The 16,842-nt window shown below is 58.8% G+C and overlaps 2 protein-coding genes across 4 annotated transcripts; both read right to left on the bottom strand.

The window, feature by feature from the left end:
* Window positions 1-95: 95 nt before the first annotated feature.
* On the bottom strand, window positions 96-4,517 carry PRSS8 (serine protease 8). 3 transcript variants are annotated; one of them, XM_003124472.5, is made up of 6 exons: window positions 4,193-4,517; window positions 3,919-3,936; window positions 2,434-2,602; window positions 1,427-1,698; window positions 1,175-1,341; window positions 96-1,057 (listed from the first exon to the last, which is right to left on the bottom strand). In XM_003124472.5, the coding sequence occupies exons 1-6, from the start codon at window positions 4,275-4,277 to the stop codon at window positions 734-736; spliced, it is 1,035 nt and encodes a 344-aa protein (XP_003124520.2). In that variant the 5' UTR covers window positions 4,278-4,517; the 3' UTR covers window positions 96-733. The 3 variants fall into 3 exon arrangements, with proteins under 3 accessions (XP_003124520.2, XP_084873078.1, XP_084873079.1); XM_085016952.1 differs by lacking the exon at window positions 3,919-3,936 and having other exon boundaries at window positions 4,171-4,517; XM_085016953.1 differs by lacking the exon at window positions 4,193-4,517 and having other exon boundaries at window positions 3,705-3,950.
* A 3,152-nt stretch (window positions 4,518-7,669) lies between these two features.
* PRSS36 (serine protease 36) lies at window positions 7,670-16,450 on the bottom strand. The gene is made up of 15 exons (XM_003124495.5): window positions 16,346-16,450; window positions 16,010-16,045; window positions 15,765-15,800; window positions 15,384-15,546; window positions 14,629-14,909; window positions 14,134-14,300; window positions 11,455-11,704; window positions 11,216-11,345; window positions 10,609-10,865; window positions 10,360-10,523; window positions 9,735-9,972; window positions 9,470-9,611; window positions 8,662-8,927; window positions 8,460-8,581; window positions 7,670-8,183 (listed from the first exon to the last, which is right to left on the bottom strand). Exons 1-15 carry the CDS (start codon window positions 16,380-16,382, stop codon window positions 7,905-7,907), a joined length of 2,568 nt encoding a protein of 855 aa, XP_003124543.1. The 5' UTR covers window positions 16,383-16,450; the 3' UTR covers window positions 7,670-7,904.
* Between the last annotated feature and the right edge of the window lie 392 nt (window positions 16,451-16,842).

Below are 16,842 nucleotides of genomic sequence, written 5' to 3'. Positions count from 1 at the left end.
AAATAAAGTTCTGCCGGCGGCCCTGGACTCTGGCGGTGGCAGGGAGAGGCCCAGAGCCGAGGGTCTTCACTGCACGTCACACACACACAGCCAGCTGTGCTCAGAACATTTTATTCCTTCTGGCTGCATCTCACCCGCACCCCAGCTGTAAGTGAGAGCCCAGTTCCGGTGGGGGCTCATTCCTCCGGAGGCCAGGAGTCAAGGGCTCGGGGGGCCGGGGGGGGGGGGGATGGCAGCCGTTGGGGCAAGATTGGGGTCTTGTCTGTCCGTGAAGACGTGCTGCCCGGAGGCAGCCCAGTACAGACCACAGCAGCAGGGCGAAGCCATGGGGGGCTCATCAGGCAGAGCAGGCCCATCCGCAGTGATCAGCTGGGCAATCTTCTAGAAACAGGGTGGGGAGCCAGGGCCTGTTTCCTAGCTGAGGGCCCTTGGGAGCTCCATGGGAGCCCAGCCTGTAGGCTTGTGGACAGATGGAGGCAGCCAAAGGCTCTAGCACCACAGGTAGTAAACTACCTCGTGGTGGAGGTTATAGTCCCAAAGAACAGCCCAGAAGGGTGGGCTCCAAGGTCAGGATGGTGCCCTCAACTCCCACAGGGTCGGGGGAGGAAGGAGTGGCTCAATCAGGCTCCAGGCCCAGAGTGTTGGGGGCGGGGCCTGGCATCCTGGGAACAGGCGTCTGTCCCCAGGAGTGACGTGGAGGTCCCGGAACCAGGTCAGCTCCCAGGTAAGTAGCTCAGTGCCCGAGCCGTGGCCGGAGGAGGCCCAGGGTCAGGCCTAGTGGCAGCAGAAGGATGGGCCGCGCCAAGCCCCAGGCGGGGGCAGCGTTGAGGGCGCCGTAGTTGCTGCAGAGGTCGCTGTCAGGCTCCGACTCCCCGATGTGGGGTACCACTTGAGGCTGGAGCTCTGCCACATTGTGTTGAATCCAGGAGGCGTAGGTGGAAGTCAGAGTGTACACACCGGGCCTGTTGGGGGCCCCACAGGCATCACCCCAGCTTACGATGCCTGCCAGGTACCAGTGGCCCCCTGCTGGGCAGGAGAGGGGGCCCCCAGAGTCACCCTGAGGAGAAAAACCACACCACAGCTATCAGGACCAGGCTGCAGGCCTCTGACCATCCAGCCCCCATCTCCCGAGACACACCCGTCTCATCTGTTCCCCAGGGCCCCCCGCGTTTACCTGGCAGGCGTCCTTGCCCCCCTTCACGTAGCCGGCGCACAGCATGTCCTGCTGGATAAAATGGGGCTCGTCGGGGTTGGCGTCGATGTTATATAGGCAGTTACAGGTCTCACGACTGATCAGCGGCACCTCAAGTTGCTGCAGGGTCCTGGGGCGCTGGAGGCTCACTGTGGAGGCAAGAGATGCTTAGCCAGGGCCTCCTGCCCTGAGTGAGCTCCCCTCTGCACCCCTAGACATCAGCGCCCACCTCACCTGAGGGGGCCACGTGGCCCCATCCAGTGACGGTGCACTGGAGGCCGTTGGGAAAGGAGGCGTTGGCCGCGGGGAGACAGATGGGCCAGATGTAGCGGGAGAAGGTGACAGGGCTGCTGAGCTGGAGGAGTGCGATGTCCCCCTGGGAGCCTTCCTGGAGGTAGCTGGGGTGGGAAATGACCTGCGCCACGGTTCGGACTGTCATGCTGGAGCTGAAACTGTCCAGCTGGTGGGCCCCCAGCTTCACCTCGTAGGCGCTGGTGCTGTGATCCCTGAAGGCAGAAAGGAGCAAAGCCTGGGACCTGAGAGCCCGCGATTCCTGTCGCCTTGTGGCATCCAACCGCAGATTCTGACCTTTTAGCTCCCACACCGCATCCTAGTTTGATCCTGCACCCCATGACCTGTGACCTTCACTCCTGACTGAACCTGACAGACTTTATTCACTCATTTGTTTGTTTGTTTGTTTATTTTTTGGCCACCCTACAGCATACAGAGTTCCTGGGCCAGGGATCAGATCCGAGCTGCAGTTGCGGCAACCCTGGATCCTTTACCCACTATGCTGGGCCGGGGATCGAACCCACATCCCAGTGCTTCTGAGACACCAGCAATTCCATTGTGCCACAGGGCACTTTATTGATACCCAGATTCAACCCAAGAACTTCAATCTCTGACCTACATTGACTTTTTTATTTATTTATTTTTTGCTTCTTAGAGCTGCACCTGTGGCACATGGAGATTCCCAGGCTAGGGGTCAAATCGGAGCTGTGGCCCCTGGCCCACACCACAGTCACAGCAACGCCAGATCCGAGCTGCGTCTGTGACCTACACCACAGCTCATGGCAATGCTGGATCCCCAACCCACTGAGTGAGGCCAGGAATCGAACCCTCAACCTCATGGTTCCTAGTCGGGTTCGTTTCCGCTGTGGCATCACAGGAACTCCTGACTCTTGAAATTTGACTTCGCCCTGCCCACCCCCTGCCACCCCGCCGCCCCCACAAGATGGTACCTTGGGAAGCAGTGAGCAGCCGACAACACCCACTGGTCAGACACGAGAGAGCCGCCACACACGTGTTCGCCATTGTAGTTGATGCTGACCTGCCAGGGCCACTGGCCAGGGTCTGAATTGCTACCGCCTGTAATCCGTCCTTGTGCTTGGGGGACTATGCCACAGGAGACTGCCCAGGGAGGAAGGGGAAGGGAGGGCGTCAGGGCCTCTGAGTCCCCCAACCACACCCGAACCCCTGCCACTCCCGACAGAGCCCACGAGGTCTGGTTTGGAGCTCAGGGCGTGTGTTCACAGAGGCCAGCCATCTTTTGTATCCGTCCCACAGCTAACACCTGTCACGGGCAGTTCTGCTTGCCCGCCATCCTCCGCCCAGTGCCTAATTAAGGTTTGGTCCAGCTTCTCTCCACTCAGGCCTTTCTGCCTCCCGTCTGGTCCACTCCTTACACGTCTGAAGATCTTCATAAACCACAAGTCTGCCTGGGTCCCACCCCCGCTTCAGTCCCTCCCTGACTCTGCACAGCCCTTAAGAGAGATTCCAGCCCTTCTGCGGCACATCCTTCTGCTCCAGCCATCTCTCTGGACACTTCCTGTCACGTCAGGCCACACACCTGTTCACCTCTAGATCTTGGCTCATTTAGGTCACTTCCTAGAAAACCGTTCTCCAGCCCTACTTCGTTCAGCAAACGTCTCTTTGCCTATGGAGGTGGCTCAAGTTAGCAGTCCCTCTGTAGCCTGCCCTGACCTTGACAGCTGAGTTAGGCCAGGCCTCGGAGCTCCCAGGGCCCGTGCTTCTGGGAAACAGCTGTGTCGGCTTCAACCCCACTGACCCGGGCGTTCCCCTAGAGGCAGACACTAGGGCAGATCCCCATGTGCCCAGAGCCCAGCCCAAGGCTGGGCTCACGGATGGAGTCGGGTCGTGGATGCGGGTTGAACACATGAAGAGAAGAGCTGGGCTCCCTGGGTGTGAACATCTATAGCTTCCAGGGCTGCTCCACACCCCCGCCAAGGCCGCTGTGGGGAGCAGGGCCCAAAGGTCCTTCATAAAGTCACCTTCTCAGGAGCAGAGAAAACCGCCCAGCCAGACTCCTCCCCTCTCTCCTGGTGAAAAGGACAATAGCTACCATTTAGGGACCAACAGTTCCTGCCAGGGCCAGGCCCAGCAGGGGCTTTTCACTTCCTTTATCGTCCTGACTCCCCAGGCAGCCCCCCGAAAAGAGAATCCACGTCCTTTTAGAGGTGAGGGGCCTGGCACGCGAGACACAGCCAAGTACCTGGTGAAGCCGAGATTCCCAAGGACTTTGATTTTGTTTTCCTCTCAAAACAGCCCACCTTTGGAGACAGACCTGGGTGGAATTCCAGCGCTGCCACTTACTGGCCTTGAGCCCTTGGGCAGGTAGCTTCAGAGGCTCCGGGGGAAATCAGAGCCACCGGCCCCTTCCCAACCCCTATCCCCTCCCCCTGCCCCCTCCCCCCAGCCAGCCTCACCTGCGTCCCCTTTGGCTCCTGGAGGAAAAGAGAAAGAGGGAGGGGTTAGCAAGAAGTCGCACGTGCTCAGGATCCCCACCTCCTGCTTCACCGGAGCGCTGCCCCCTCCCCGGGAGGCCAAAGCTGGGGTCAGAGGCTGCTCCGGAGGCTGAAGCTGGGGGTTCTGGAGCCCCGGATAAAGGATGTGGCCCAGCAAAGCGGTGTACCCTCAGCCCCTGTGCGCCACCCCGCGCCGAGCCCCGCGCTCCCCGCCTCCCCGTCCGCTCGTACTCACCCATCCCATTCTGGAACAATCCAAGCGAAATCAAAGTGGCCACAGCCGCCAGCCCCCGAGGCCCCAGGCCCTCCCTCTGGGCCATGGCCCAGGACCAGGGGCCCTGGGAAGACACCAGGCACCTAAGGGAAGGGACCTAGGGCTGGGTTCCAAGTGTTGGGACCGGAGGGAAGGGGGAACAGGTGTCCGAGCCTGGCTTCAGAGGCTGAAGCGGGCTCAGCGGGGGGGAACGCTGGGCTCCCAGCAGCTGGCAGTGTGGATCGTCTCCAGCACCACCAGGGAAGGAGTCGACCTTCCTTCCGGAGTGGCAGCTCCCTGGGAAAGGGCACCTTACCTGCCCGCCCCTCCCCTGGCCCCGCCCTCCTGGCTCAGCTAGGCTGGCTGCTCTCAGAGAGTCCTGAGTCCTCCCAGACCCCTAGGCTGTGGTGCATGCGTGGGGTGTGTGTTTGTGTGTGTTGTGAATATGTGTGTGAGGTGTGTGTGTGTGTGTGTGTGGTGGGGGGTTTGAGCTGCCCCAGGCAGGGCTGGAATCTTGGGTGACCAGATTCTTACCCAACTGTTCCGGGTCCTGTGTCTGTCTCCCAGACCAGTTATGCCCCCCAGGACTGGCCCAGCCGTGTTATTGTGGGGCCACAGCCGCCCCTCCCTTCCTCCTGAGGCCTGGCATCTGAGCCCAGGCCACCCGGTCTGCCCCAAGGCTAGAGCCCTTCCAGGCCCTTCTGTGGAGCTGGCAGCCTCATCTGTGTGTGGTGAGGAATGCTGAGCACGTCTGGTGGTGCTAATCATTCCCCAAATATTTACTGAGTGCCTAATATGTTCCAGGCACGGGAGACAAAGTGGACACCATCCCTGCCTTCCCTGAGTTCATGGTGCAGTTGGGGTGACACACTTGAATCATAGGATGACACAAGCAATTACAGAATAATTCCAAGCTGGGAACTGTGATGGGGTAAGAGGGACGGGGGCTCAGGGAGCCACTTCCAGGAGCTTGACCTAGGCTGGCATCAAGAAGGACTCCTCAGGAGTTCCCGTTGTGGTTCAGCCAGTTAAGAACCCAATTAATGGAGTTCCCGTCGTGGCACAGTGGTTAACGAATCCGACTAGGAATCATGAGGTTGGGGGTTCGATCCCTGCCCTTGCTCAGTGGGTTAACGATCCTGCGTTGCTGTGGCTCTGGCGTAGGCTGGCAGCTACAGCTGCGATTCGACCCCTAGCCTGGGAACCTTCATATGCCGTGGGAGTGGCCCAAGAAATGGCAAAAAGACAAAAAAAAAAAAAAAAAAAAAAGAACCCAATTAGAATCCATGAGGATGTGGGTTTGATCCCTGGCCTCACTCAGTGGGTTAAGCATCTGGAGTTGCTCCGAGCTGCTACGTAAGTCACAGATGTAGCTCAGATCCAGCGTGGCTGTGGCTGTGGCTGTGGTATAGGCCGACAGCTGCAGCTCTGATTCAACCCCTAGCCGGAGAACTTTCACATGCTGCACCTGTGCCCTAAAAAGCCAAAAAGCCAAAAAAAAAAAGCCTTTGAAACTGAGACCTACAGGGGCATTGAAAAGGTGTTAAGAAGGCCAAGATGGTCCAGGCAAAGCATCCTCAGGTGGAGGGTGCAGGTGGCACAGGTTCAGGGCAAGGAGGCCCACACAACAGGTGTTGGGGGTCTGGCACAACCTCCGAGTGTGTGAATCTGGGCAGCTGGGAATGTGTGTTGGCTTTGAGCTTTAGAAAAGCAGAGCCCTGCTTCCCCACCTGCCTTCCATAAGACTAGGTGTCGGGACGTCTGAGCCGGGACTTCAGGGCCCAGGCTGGAGAGCAGGGAACTCCTGTAGCAGGAAAGGGAACGAGGCTGACTCAGGAAGGGGTTGAAGCTGGGGTGGAGGGGGCGAGACCCTGGACATTGTGGGTGGGTTTGGGTGAAGGATGGGATCTATTAAATGTTCCTCGGGGATGGCCAACGAGTGACTGGTTACAGGGAGTAGGTAGGGGTGTGTGTCCCCGTGGAGAGAGGTGCAGGGGAATATTCTCTCTGGGATCTGGCAGCTAAAGAGAAGCCAGGCCCCCCCCTTTTTTATTTGCTTTTTAGGGCCGCACCTGCAGCATATGGAGGTTCCCAGGCTGAGGGTCCAATCAGAGGTGCACCTGCCGGCCTACATCACAGCCACAACCACGCCAGATCCGAGCCGCATCTGCGACCTACAGCACAGCTCAGGGCAACATCAGATCTTTAACCCACTGAGTGAAGTGGGTTGGACCTGCATCCTCATGGATACTAGTCGGACTTTCAACCCTCTGAGCCACAACGGGAACTCCCAAGCTGGGGCGATTCGGAACCTCTGTCCATCTCCTCCACCTCCCAAGAACTTCCAGCTTCCCTGGAGGGCTCCTCTCTCCACCACCGCTCTGCCTCCTCAACACATAGATGGTGACTCTGGCCTGAAGTGACCCCTCTGCCACCCTCAGCAGCTGGTTTCCACCCCAAGCGGGTCTCCCTTTGCCTTTTTTTTTTTTTTTTTTTTTTGGTCTTTTTGCCTTTTGAGGGCTGCTCCCGTGGCATATGGAGGTTCCCAGGCTAGGGGTCGAATCAGAGCTACAGCTGCCGGCCTACACTACAGCCACAGCAACGCTGGATCCGAGCCGCGTCTGCGAACTACACCACAGCTCACGGCAACGCTGGATCCTTAACCCACTGAGCAAGGCCAAGGAATGAACCCGCAATCTCATGGTTCCTAGTCGGATTCGTTAACCACTGAGCCACGATGGAAACGCCTCCCTTTGCCTTTCTTCTGTGCTAGACATCACCTCCTTTATGACTTTATCCTGACCCCCAGCCCCAGGGGTGGCCACCTGTTTCCCAGCATGTTGGGAACACTTTGGAGGCTTGTGGAGGCCCAAGCTGTGTGGGTACCTGGCAGTTAACAGGGCACACAGCTGAATTAAGGCAGGGAGGCACACTGGTAAGTGGTGGGGCCCCAACCCTGGGGCACTGGGCAGGATGGGGTGGACACTTAAGGGTGGTGGACCTACACGTGTCCTGCGTGTGTACTGGGGATGCTGGAGATGTACCCTCTGGGGCACCACCATCCTGGTATGTATGTGGCAGAGGCTTCCTGCCGGCACAGGATATGCCCACAACCTCGAACCTCAGACTCCTGGACCCTTCCTGGGACCAGTCCTCACCCTGAGCCCTTCTTGCTTGGGATGGGGCGGGACGGGGAGGGCAGCAGGGGGAGCTAGGGCTGAGGTGTCCAGCAGGTGTTAGGGATACTGATTCCACTGGGCAGGTGACACACACCCAGCTGGCAGCCCAACCTCCCCCACCCTGGGGCAGGAATGAAAGACAGCTGCCACGTTATCAGGGACACATTTCCTGGGAGCCCAAGATCTGACTCACAGAGGCCCAGGAGGGAGAGGCTCCGTTCCCTGGGGTTTTCCCCCTGCCCCTCAGCCAGCCCCCAGTGATGCCACCAGGCCACGTGTGTCAGTGTTTACACCTTTATTGCCCGCTGCCCTCAAGGATGCCGGACTCCAAAATAGCCAGGCACCCAGGCCCAATTAGCTGAAGCCGCTGCAGTCTAGGTGGGTGGGGCGCTCTGGAGGTTCCTGGCAGGGGAACAGAGCTGGTTGGACCGCATTCCAGCCCCACTGGGCAGGACGTGCAAGGCCAAAGGGGCTGGGGGAGGCCCAGAGGAGGAGGCCTAGGGGTCCGGGCCCCCTCAGCCCTGGACCAGGAGGATCAGTAGCAGCAGGAAAAGAGCAGCCCGAGGGGAACCTGAGGCCCTGGCTATGTCAGGGGGGCAGAGGTCGCCGCCTTCGGGGAGCCAGTGGGGGAGGCCACTGGTGGGCAGGAAATGGGCCTCCCCCACCGTCTGGGAGATCCAGGTCTCTTCAGGGCCAACAGCGGCAAATAGTTCCCTGCTGCCTCGAAGAGCCATGCCCACAAGGACCCAGGAGCCTCCCTCAGTCTGGCACAGGAGTGGCGGGGCTGAGGTCACCTGCAGCATCAGAGCCAAGGGCAAAGGGTCTCTTAGCTTTCCTTCTGGTCCCCGGCACCCTCTCCTAGGGTCCAGCCACAAAGCGCTGCTCGTTTCCATCCTCAGACATCTTGGTCCCTGGCCCCTCTCAAGGTCAAGGCCCTGGCCTCTCTCAAAATCAAGGTCCTGGCCTTCTTCCCCTCCAGGGCCCGGCAACCAAGAATTCCAATCCCACTCTCTCTCCGGGGTCCCGCTGCCCAGCAGTGCTCCCCCGTATCAGACCAGGCCCCCCCGTACCTCACAGCTGTCCTCCTGCCCCTCTGCATACAGGACACAGAGAGTTCCAGGGGGCAGAATGCCCTGATAGAGGCAGTGACAGAGTCGCGCTGTCAAGATGGAGACAGCAGCAGCCACAGGGACTAGAGAGAGGAAAGAATGTTGTCCCAGGGACCACTCTGGCGTCCAGTCACTTCTCACCCCCAGGACCCAGGGCCCTCACCTCGGTCCTGGGGGTCCTTCCAGCCCAGCACCCAGCAGCTGGCCCCCAAGGGGAGACCGCCTGGCTGAAGGCAGATGGGCAAGGCTGATGGGGAGGGCTCCACCCGGGAGCTCAGCTCTAGGAGGGCCAGGGGGGGCCGGAGTCCCAGGTGCCGGGGCAGGCGGATGCTGATGATGGATCGGGATAGCTGGTGGCTCTGCGGGAGGGGGCTGGCCCCTGCCCGGCCTAGGTACACTTCAATATAAGGCACTGTGGTGGAGCCTGGCCTGTTAGAACAAGGTCCAGTGTCACTTCATGTTCCCCTCATTGCTGATAATGTCCTTCCAAAGCCCAGGGGAAAGGGTGGAAGGCATCTCCAGAGTCATTCCTCATTATCCCTCCTTCCAAATCTCTCTTCTGTCTCAAAACATGTCGCAGCAGTTTCCCTGTGCTAGAAAAGCCCTAAAGGTGTGTTGTGGCTCAGTGGGTTAAGAACCTGACTAGTATCCATGAGGATGCAAGTTCGACCCCTGGCCTCACTCAGTGGGCTAAGGCTGTAGCGTGCCGTGAGCTGCAGTGTAAGTTGCAGATGCACTGGTGTAAGTCGAAGATGTGGCTCGGATCTGGCGTCACTGTGGCTCTAGCCTAGGCTGGCAACCGCAGCTCTGATCAGAGCCCTAGCCCAGGAACTTCTATATGCTTCAGGTGCAGCCCTAAAAAGCAAAAATAAATACAGAAAAGTCCTAGAGGGAGAGCATCCCACTATTCTAAGAGTCCTCTACCCATCTCCCAATTTTTCCTTCTTGCCAGGGAGATGGTTGGAACCCACCTGAGGACACAGTGAGTGGCCGCCAGGACCCAGCCTGGGGTGACGAGGATCCCAGTGCAGACACGCTCTCTGGCTACGTGCACCTCTGCCAGCCAGGGCCACAGGACCCCCATCGGAGCCGGCTCAGGCAGCAGACCACACGCTAGAGAGAGGAAGTGATCTCCCCCTCAGTGGGCGGGGGTGGGGGTCACAGCTGACCCTTAAAGCCCCTACTGTGGCTCTAAGCACCCCCAGGAGCCCCTAAGCCCCACAGGCGCCTCCTCACCACCATACTCTGTGTGAGGGGGACAAGTTTGTGTTTCAGTCTCCTCCCCCTCAGGGCCCCAGTCCCAGGCCAGCTGGTCCTCCACGTAGGCTTCCCGAGTCACATGACTGATCCATGGGCCGTGGATCTGCAGCGGGTAGAAGGCTCTGGGACGTAGACAGTCACTGGGGAAGTCTCTGATTCCAGCCAGGAACCAGGTCCCCTCTTCCCGGCAAAGAAGGCTCCAGTGAGAATAGTTCTGCAGCGCGAAAACGTGTGTGCAATTTGATGAGGAGGTAACAAAGGTCCTGGGGCTTTCCTGGGCTCCGCACTCTCCGTACTCGGACTAACAAATCCCACTTCCCCCAGGCCAGGCTCCAATACCTATCTGTGTTAAGAAGTCAGCCCTTACTTTAGGATTCTCTAAACAAAGCGGGGAGCGAAAACACCCACCCTCCACCCCTGCAGCTTTCGGCCTCGGTCCCAAGTCCTCCAGGGCCAGGCTCCGCCCCCAGCTTGTTCTGGCCCCGCCCTCAGCCCGTCTCCGCCCGCAGAGCCCGCGCCGGGTTCCGGGGCCCTCTCAGGCTCCACCCCCGGCCCGCCCCTTCCTCCTACTTAGACCAGTAGGCCCCGCCCTGCCGCTCACCCAGCAGTGGCCAGCCACCTCCTCCTCTTGGTAGGCGGGGCAGAGCGCTTGCGGCGGCTCTCCGGGCGGCGGCACTGACGCCCTCTGGTGGCCGTACAGGCAGTGACACCACCAGGCGCCCAACAGCTCCGCCTCAAGCAGCGAGCTGGGGCCGGGTGCGGCTTCTGGGAGGGAAAAGGAGGGAGCCGGAGCTGAGGCGGCGTCCCGCCCGGCTCCGTCCCGCCCCGCCCGCGTTGGGCCCCTGCTCACCCCCGCGGCCCCAGCGAGCCAGGCGGCAGCGGCTCCCGGGCAGGAAATAGTGTTCTGGGTGGGGGAGGCACACTGGCCGCGGGGCCGCGCTGAGGTTCACGGGCACGCGCAGCTGCAGCAGAGCCAGGTCCGAGGCGTCGTCCCAGGAGGCGTTCTCGTGCAGCACGAGGCGCGCCACTTGCTCCGCGCGCGGGCGCGAGGGCAGCAGAACGTGCCAGTTCTCCAGGTCGCCGGGAGGCTGGTCTGAGCTGACGCGGCTGCGAGACGGGGGAGACTGGGGACGTGGGCAGGATCCCGCACACTCAGCTCTAAACCTCGCACCGGTGGCCTAGACTCGGGTCTCCAGGCAGGATTCTGTATCCCTGTCCTGAAAACTGAACGCTCGGCCACCACCGCCCCCCCCATCCTAGGTCGAACTTGTATTATGCCTTTATTTGCCCCCAGAGAGACTAGGGCCCTGATTTTCGATCTGGATCATACACACCCCAATGGGACCCCACACCCCTACCTCTACCCTACCCAGGGGAAGGGCTGGGCCGGTTAGGTAAGCATCTCGGGCTGATGAGGGCAGGGGCAAGAATCTTCCTGAGACTGGGCTTTCACTCACCCCGAAAAGCAGCTGGCAGGTGCCAAGAGCCAGCTCTCAGACACCAGCGCCCCATAGCAGGGTCTGGATCCTGGAACCATCACCTGGGCTTCCCAGGGCCAGGCGCCTGGCCGTAGGGCCTTACCACACTCTGAGGGGTGAGACGCCTGAGTCAGGGGGCCTCCTGAACCCAGAGCAGTTTCCACCTGAGCTCAGATCTCCCAGATCCCCTGACATCAGGGTCGTGCCCCCCAGCTCACCTGGTAGGGCAATGGTGCAGTTCTCATCCATGGGTTCTGGGAGGCCTGACTGGGGCTCTGGGGACTGGGTGGGAAAGGCAGGCCCAGGCTCTGAGCCCATCACCTTTTCTCTTATCCATGCCTCGTAGGGAGCCACAGCAGTGAAGACTCCGGGGCGGTTCCTCCGTCCACAGCCAAAGCCAAAGCTGGTGATCCCCGCCTGGAACCATCGGCCACCTTCCTCACAAACCAGGGGCCCCCCAGAGTCTCCCTGATGACAGATGACTCTGTATCAGAGGATCAGTCCAGGGACCCACCAGCTTGTACTGGATCACCTGGCAGAGGGTCTACACCTCTTTTTTTTGGATGCACCCAGGCCAGGGATCAAACCCACAACACAGCAGCGACTCAAGACACAGCAGTTACAATGCCAGATCCTTGACACACTCAGCCAAAAAAGAACTCCTTTACACCACCTCTTCTTGTTGGCCCTACTTACAGCCACTTTTTAGAAACCTGCATTGGCTGTGCCATGTCCTCCATAATTCCTACAACTCTAAGGTCTGGTAAAGCAGAAAAGCTGATGAGCAGCCAAAGCCAAGAGCACCAAGCTAATGCATTAAAGGCCATGCCAGAGAGGCCTGCAGGTCTCATTCAGAGCCAGATGATTCTTGTCAATAAATAGTTCGAACAAAGCCTGTCTTTGGTTTCTAAGTTGTTAGAATGCCTTGTTAAATCGTTAAAGTAAATCAGAGATGCCAGCATTCAAGAGGAAAAGACTATAGAAATAGGCTATTTGGAGTTCCTGCTGTGATGCAATGGGGTTGGCAGCCGTCTCTGCAGCACCGGGAGTTTGAGTCCTGGCACAGTGGATTAAAGGATCTGGAGCAGCACAGGTCGCAATTGCAGCTCAGATCTTATCTTTGGCCCAGGGATTCTATATGCCACAGGGTGATAAAAAATGAGGGGTAGAAAAGAGAAAAGAAATAGGCTATTAGAAAAGCAGCAGTGGAGTTCCCGTCGTGGCTCAGTAGTTAACTAACCCGACTAGCATCCATGAGGATGTGGGTTCCATCCCTGACCTGGCTCAGGGGGTTAAGGATCTGGCGTTGCCGTGAGCTCTGGTGTAGGTCATAGACACGGCTCGGATTCCATGTTGCTGGGGCTGTGGTGTAGGCTGGCAGCTACAGCTCTGATTTGACCCCGAGCCTGGAAACCTCCATATGTTGAGGGTGCGGCTCTAAAAAGACAAAAAAAAAAAAAAGAAAAAAAAAAGAAAGAAAAGCAGCAAGAAGGGACAGTTTGAAGACCAGTTAGGTGGAAGAACTACAAGGAACAGTCACTACAACAGGTTTCCAGGATTTTTTTTTTTTTTTGGTCTTTTTAGGGCCACCTCCATGGCATATGGATGTTCCCAGGCTGGGAGTTGAATCAGAGTTGTAGCTGCCGACCTACACCACAGCCACAGCAGTGCCAATCCTTAATCCAGTGAGGGAGGCCAGGGATCAAACTCGAGTCCTCATGAATACTAGTCAGGTTCATTACCACTGAGCCACGACAGGAACTCCTCTGGGGCCGTTTAATGCTGGGGCATTGTCCCTAAGATATCACTGTAATCCAGGTCAAGCATCTCTGTGACCTGAAGAAGAGGGTTACAAAGAAGCTTCAGAATTATCTAGAACTGTGCTCTCCAATAGGGTAGACACTAGTCCCAAGTGGCTATTTAAATTAATTAAAATTAAATAAAGTTAAAGATTTAATTCCTCAACACACCAGCCACCTTTCCAATGTTCAATAGCCAATATGGCTAGTGACTATCCTACTGGACAGTGCAGAGAGAAAGCATTTCTGTCATCGCAGGAAGTTCTCTGGAACAGTGCTGGTCTATAGGAGGTTGAATTGTTGGCAATCCTGTTCAAAAAGGCAGGGATAGAAGTTTCCATTGTGGCTCAGTGGTTAACGAATCCGACTAGGAACTATGAGGTTGCGGGTTCGATCCCTGGCCTCACTCAGTGGTTTAAGGATCAGGGTGAGCTGTGGTGTAGGTCGCAGACATGGCTCGGATGTGTCATTGCTGTGGCTGCGGCATAGGCCAGTAGCTACAGCTCCAATTTGACCCCTATCCTGGAAACCTCCATATGCCTTGGGTGTGGCTCTAAAAAGACAAAAAAAAAAAGGCAGGAATGGTTCTGTAGGTCCTGGAACCTCATAATTGGGAGGGACCCTGAAAACTAGTTTGAGTCCCCACCATGTATGCTTGAAGGTCCTTAAAAGGGTCTGTCATTTGGATCTGTCATTTGGAGTTCCCTTATGGTGCAGCAGGTTAAGGATCCAGCGTCCTCACTGCAGTGGCTCGGGGTGCTGCTGTGGAGGAGGTTCGATCCCTGGCTCAGGAACCTTTGCATGTCATGCGTGTGACCAAAAAAAAAAAAGATGTGTCATTTGAGGAGCATGTCTCGGAAAAATGTTAAAAAAAGGTTAAAATATAACGTTTTATATTATATTCTACATGGGAACTCCTATGTGGGGTCCTTAAGCTGCTGAGCCACAAACAGAACTCCCTCCACTGGTAACCTTGCTCTCTTTTCACAGATGAGGCTCAGAGTTGTGAGAGACGGGCATCTGTTTATTCCTCATGCTGCTTCCTATGGGTGAGGGCTCTGCCTGACCCTCTCGGCAGGTGCAGGGGCCTCCCCTCACCTGGCAGGTGTCCCTGCGGCCCTCCGGGTAGCCAGCGCACAGCATCCCTGGCAACAGCTGGAAAGTGAGATTGAAGGGGCCAGGCCGGCTGTAGAGACACTGACAGGCAGCCTCTCCCAGCAGCCTTAGCTCCACTTCTTGCAGCGCCCAGGGCAGAGGCAGGGGGTCTGTGGGCAGAATCAGAGGAGAAAGGCAGGAATGGAGCCCGCTCTTTCCCAGCGCTCAGATGGGTCCCCACCCGCTGCCTGCTGGGCATCTCTGCCTCCTTGCCCCATGGCCCTTGAGCTCGCCATATCCCAAACCGGTCGCTATCTCCTTCCGTTCCGCTCCGCTCTTCTTCCAACCTCATCTCAGAAACGGCTCTTCCCAACGCACAGTGAGGCCCGTCTTAAGGCAGCCCTTGGGGCTCCAGCTTTCAGGACACGCCCTGAGGGCCTCTCGATAGGCTCCGCCTCCCAATAGCCCGCCTCCCGGATGACCCCGCCCCCTACTCACCCGCTTCCTGGACGTCCCCCCAGCCCGTGGCCCAGCACGCGGTGCCGCGAGCGAAGCGGTGCGAGGCCCGGGGCAGGCAGACCGGTCGCACGGCGGGGCCCAGCCTGGCGGGCGAGGCCAGGCGCAGCAGGGCCACGTCGGCGCCCTGTTCCACGCTGCTGTAGTTGTCTGGCACCAGGATAGCGGCCACCGCGCGGATGTGAGCGCCGTCCAGGGGCCCGTCCTGGGAGTGCACGCCCAGCACTACCGACCACTCGGCCGCCGGCTCCAAGGTACCGTTACTGTGTCCAGGCGGAGGCAGGAAAAGGTTAGGTGAGATAGACTCCTTTTGTGAGGGGGCGCCCAGGGGGTGTGGGGAAGCTCCCCGGGCCAGGGATCAAACCCTCGCCACAGCGAACCCAGAAGCTATAGTAACAACGCGGGATCCTTAACCCTCTGAGCCACAAGGGAACTCTCAGATAGATCCACACGCACACAGAAGGGGCAGGAGGGATGCGATTTGGAAGTGCTTGACTGGGGGCAGTGGAAGGATGGAATTCAGACTCGAGTGAAGTTTGAATTTGGGGGAGGGGTGGGAGGAGCCAGCTGGCCGCTTCTTCACCCTCAGAACCTGGATACTCCGCAGGGCACTTAGCTTGGGGAGGGCGGGGCGGCGGGGGCTGCTGAGCTCCAGGTTAGCCTGGAGTAAGCGGGGATCAAACTGCGGGTCGGCTTGGCTTTTGAAGGAGCGGGGCTGGATTTGGGCGAATACTCACTTCATGAAACAGTGAGCCGCGGAGAGGACCCAGGAGGGGGCGATGAGGGAGCCCCCGCAGATGTGGCCCCCGCCCTGATGTAGGCTCACCTGCCACGGCCAGGTGCCAGGCCGAGCATCTGAGCCCCCCATGATGCGGGCAGAGGGCTCAGGGCGACCGCAGTCTGCAAGGGGGTACCGCTGAGGTCACAGCCTGCCCCTGGCGGCCACACCAGAAGTCCAGGTAACTCAGGACAAAGGCTGGTCCCTCACCCCGCCCGTTTGCCCTCCCCCCCAACAAAGAACAAAGAGAACCTCAGCCCGCTAAGTTTCTGATCACTTCCACCTCCCTGGTGGTCTAGCCAGCCTTAACCCCCTCTAAGATTCCCCAGCTCTTCCTTACCCAGATCTGCAGGTTCTTCTTGGGTAGGACTGAGAGCTAGGAGTCAGAAGGTAAAGAGAGGAAGATACTAGTGACATCTAGCCCTGGACACTGCCCAGCCCCGATCTTCCTGCTCCCCATCGCCCCCCCCCCAGCTTCCTCTTCCCCCATTCCCCGCCCTTTCAGCGCCCCCTGCCAGCATCCATGCTACCCCTCCCATCTTTTCTCCATCTGCACATGACCTTCCCCCAGCCCCGCTGCCTTACCTGAGTCCTGGAAGGCTCCTGGGATGGGGCTGATGGCTGGAAAGACAGAGGCAGGAAGAGGCTGGAGACCTACGCTTGGGACCTGCCCTCCCCAGCTCCCTCCCCGCAAGCTTTACAGGTACCCATCCCTCCATGGCACCCAGGCCTCCTTTCCTCCTCCTCTCATACCTGCTCTTCTCCCTCCTAACACTTCATGCCTACCTTCTTCTGACGGCCCCCTCCCCTTCCTCCTCTGACGCCCCATTCTCCAGGCAGAATCCAGGAGTTCTGCTTTCCAGCCTCCCCAGACGCTAGGAGCCTGGCCCCTTGTAGCCATTCCCTGTCCCCTGAGGTTACCGAGGATCACAAATGGGAGCAGCAGGTGCTGGGACATGGCACATGTGAGTCAGCTGGAGGCACAGAGATCTGTGAAGGACTGCTCCCTGCCACCACTCCGTCACTGCCTAGGCAGCCCGTGACTTTGGATGGTCCCAGAAATAGCCCCACCCTCCCTGGCTGGAGCCCATCACTGGGAATCTGAGTGGATCTGGGGCTGGAAGGAGGAAGTAGGGAGCCCGAAGGCCCCACCCAGAGCCCCGTGTGCATCTCACATCTCTAGAGGCCCAGGTGGGGGTGGGAGACAGATGTCCTAGCTCCCTGACACCTGCGGGGTGGGGGAGGAGGAGTGGAGAACCCTCGAAGGCTGAAGGAGAGGATGGCAAGAGGCTGGGTGGCCAAAGTTCCGAGTCCTTGGTGGGTCAGGGCTGCAGGTGAGCAGTGGCCCTGAGGACAGGAAAGGTGGCCCCTTGGTGGCATGACTCACCTGAGACCTCATCTCTCTTTGGGGTGCGGCT

This window comes from Sus scrofa, chromosome 3, assembly GCF_054392235.1.
Source record: "Sus scrofa isolate SSC_HxYL_T2T_F1_AM1 chromosome 3, Sscrofa_HxYL_maternal_Yorkshire_Landrace_v2.0, whole genome shotgun sequence".
Classification (NCBI taxonomy): Eukaryota; Metazoa; Chordata; class Mammalia; order Artiodactyla; family Suidae; genus Sus; species Sus scrofa.
Note: the sequence above shows the minus strand (reverse complement) of the source record. Positions and strands in the feature narration are given on the sequence as shown.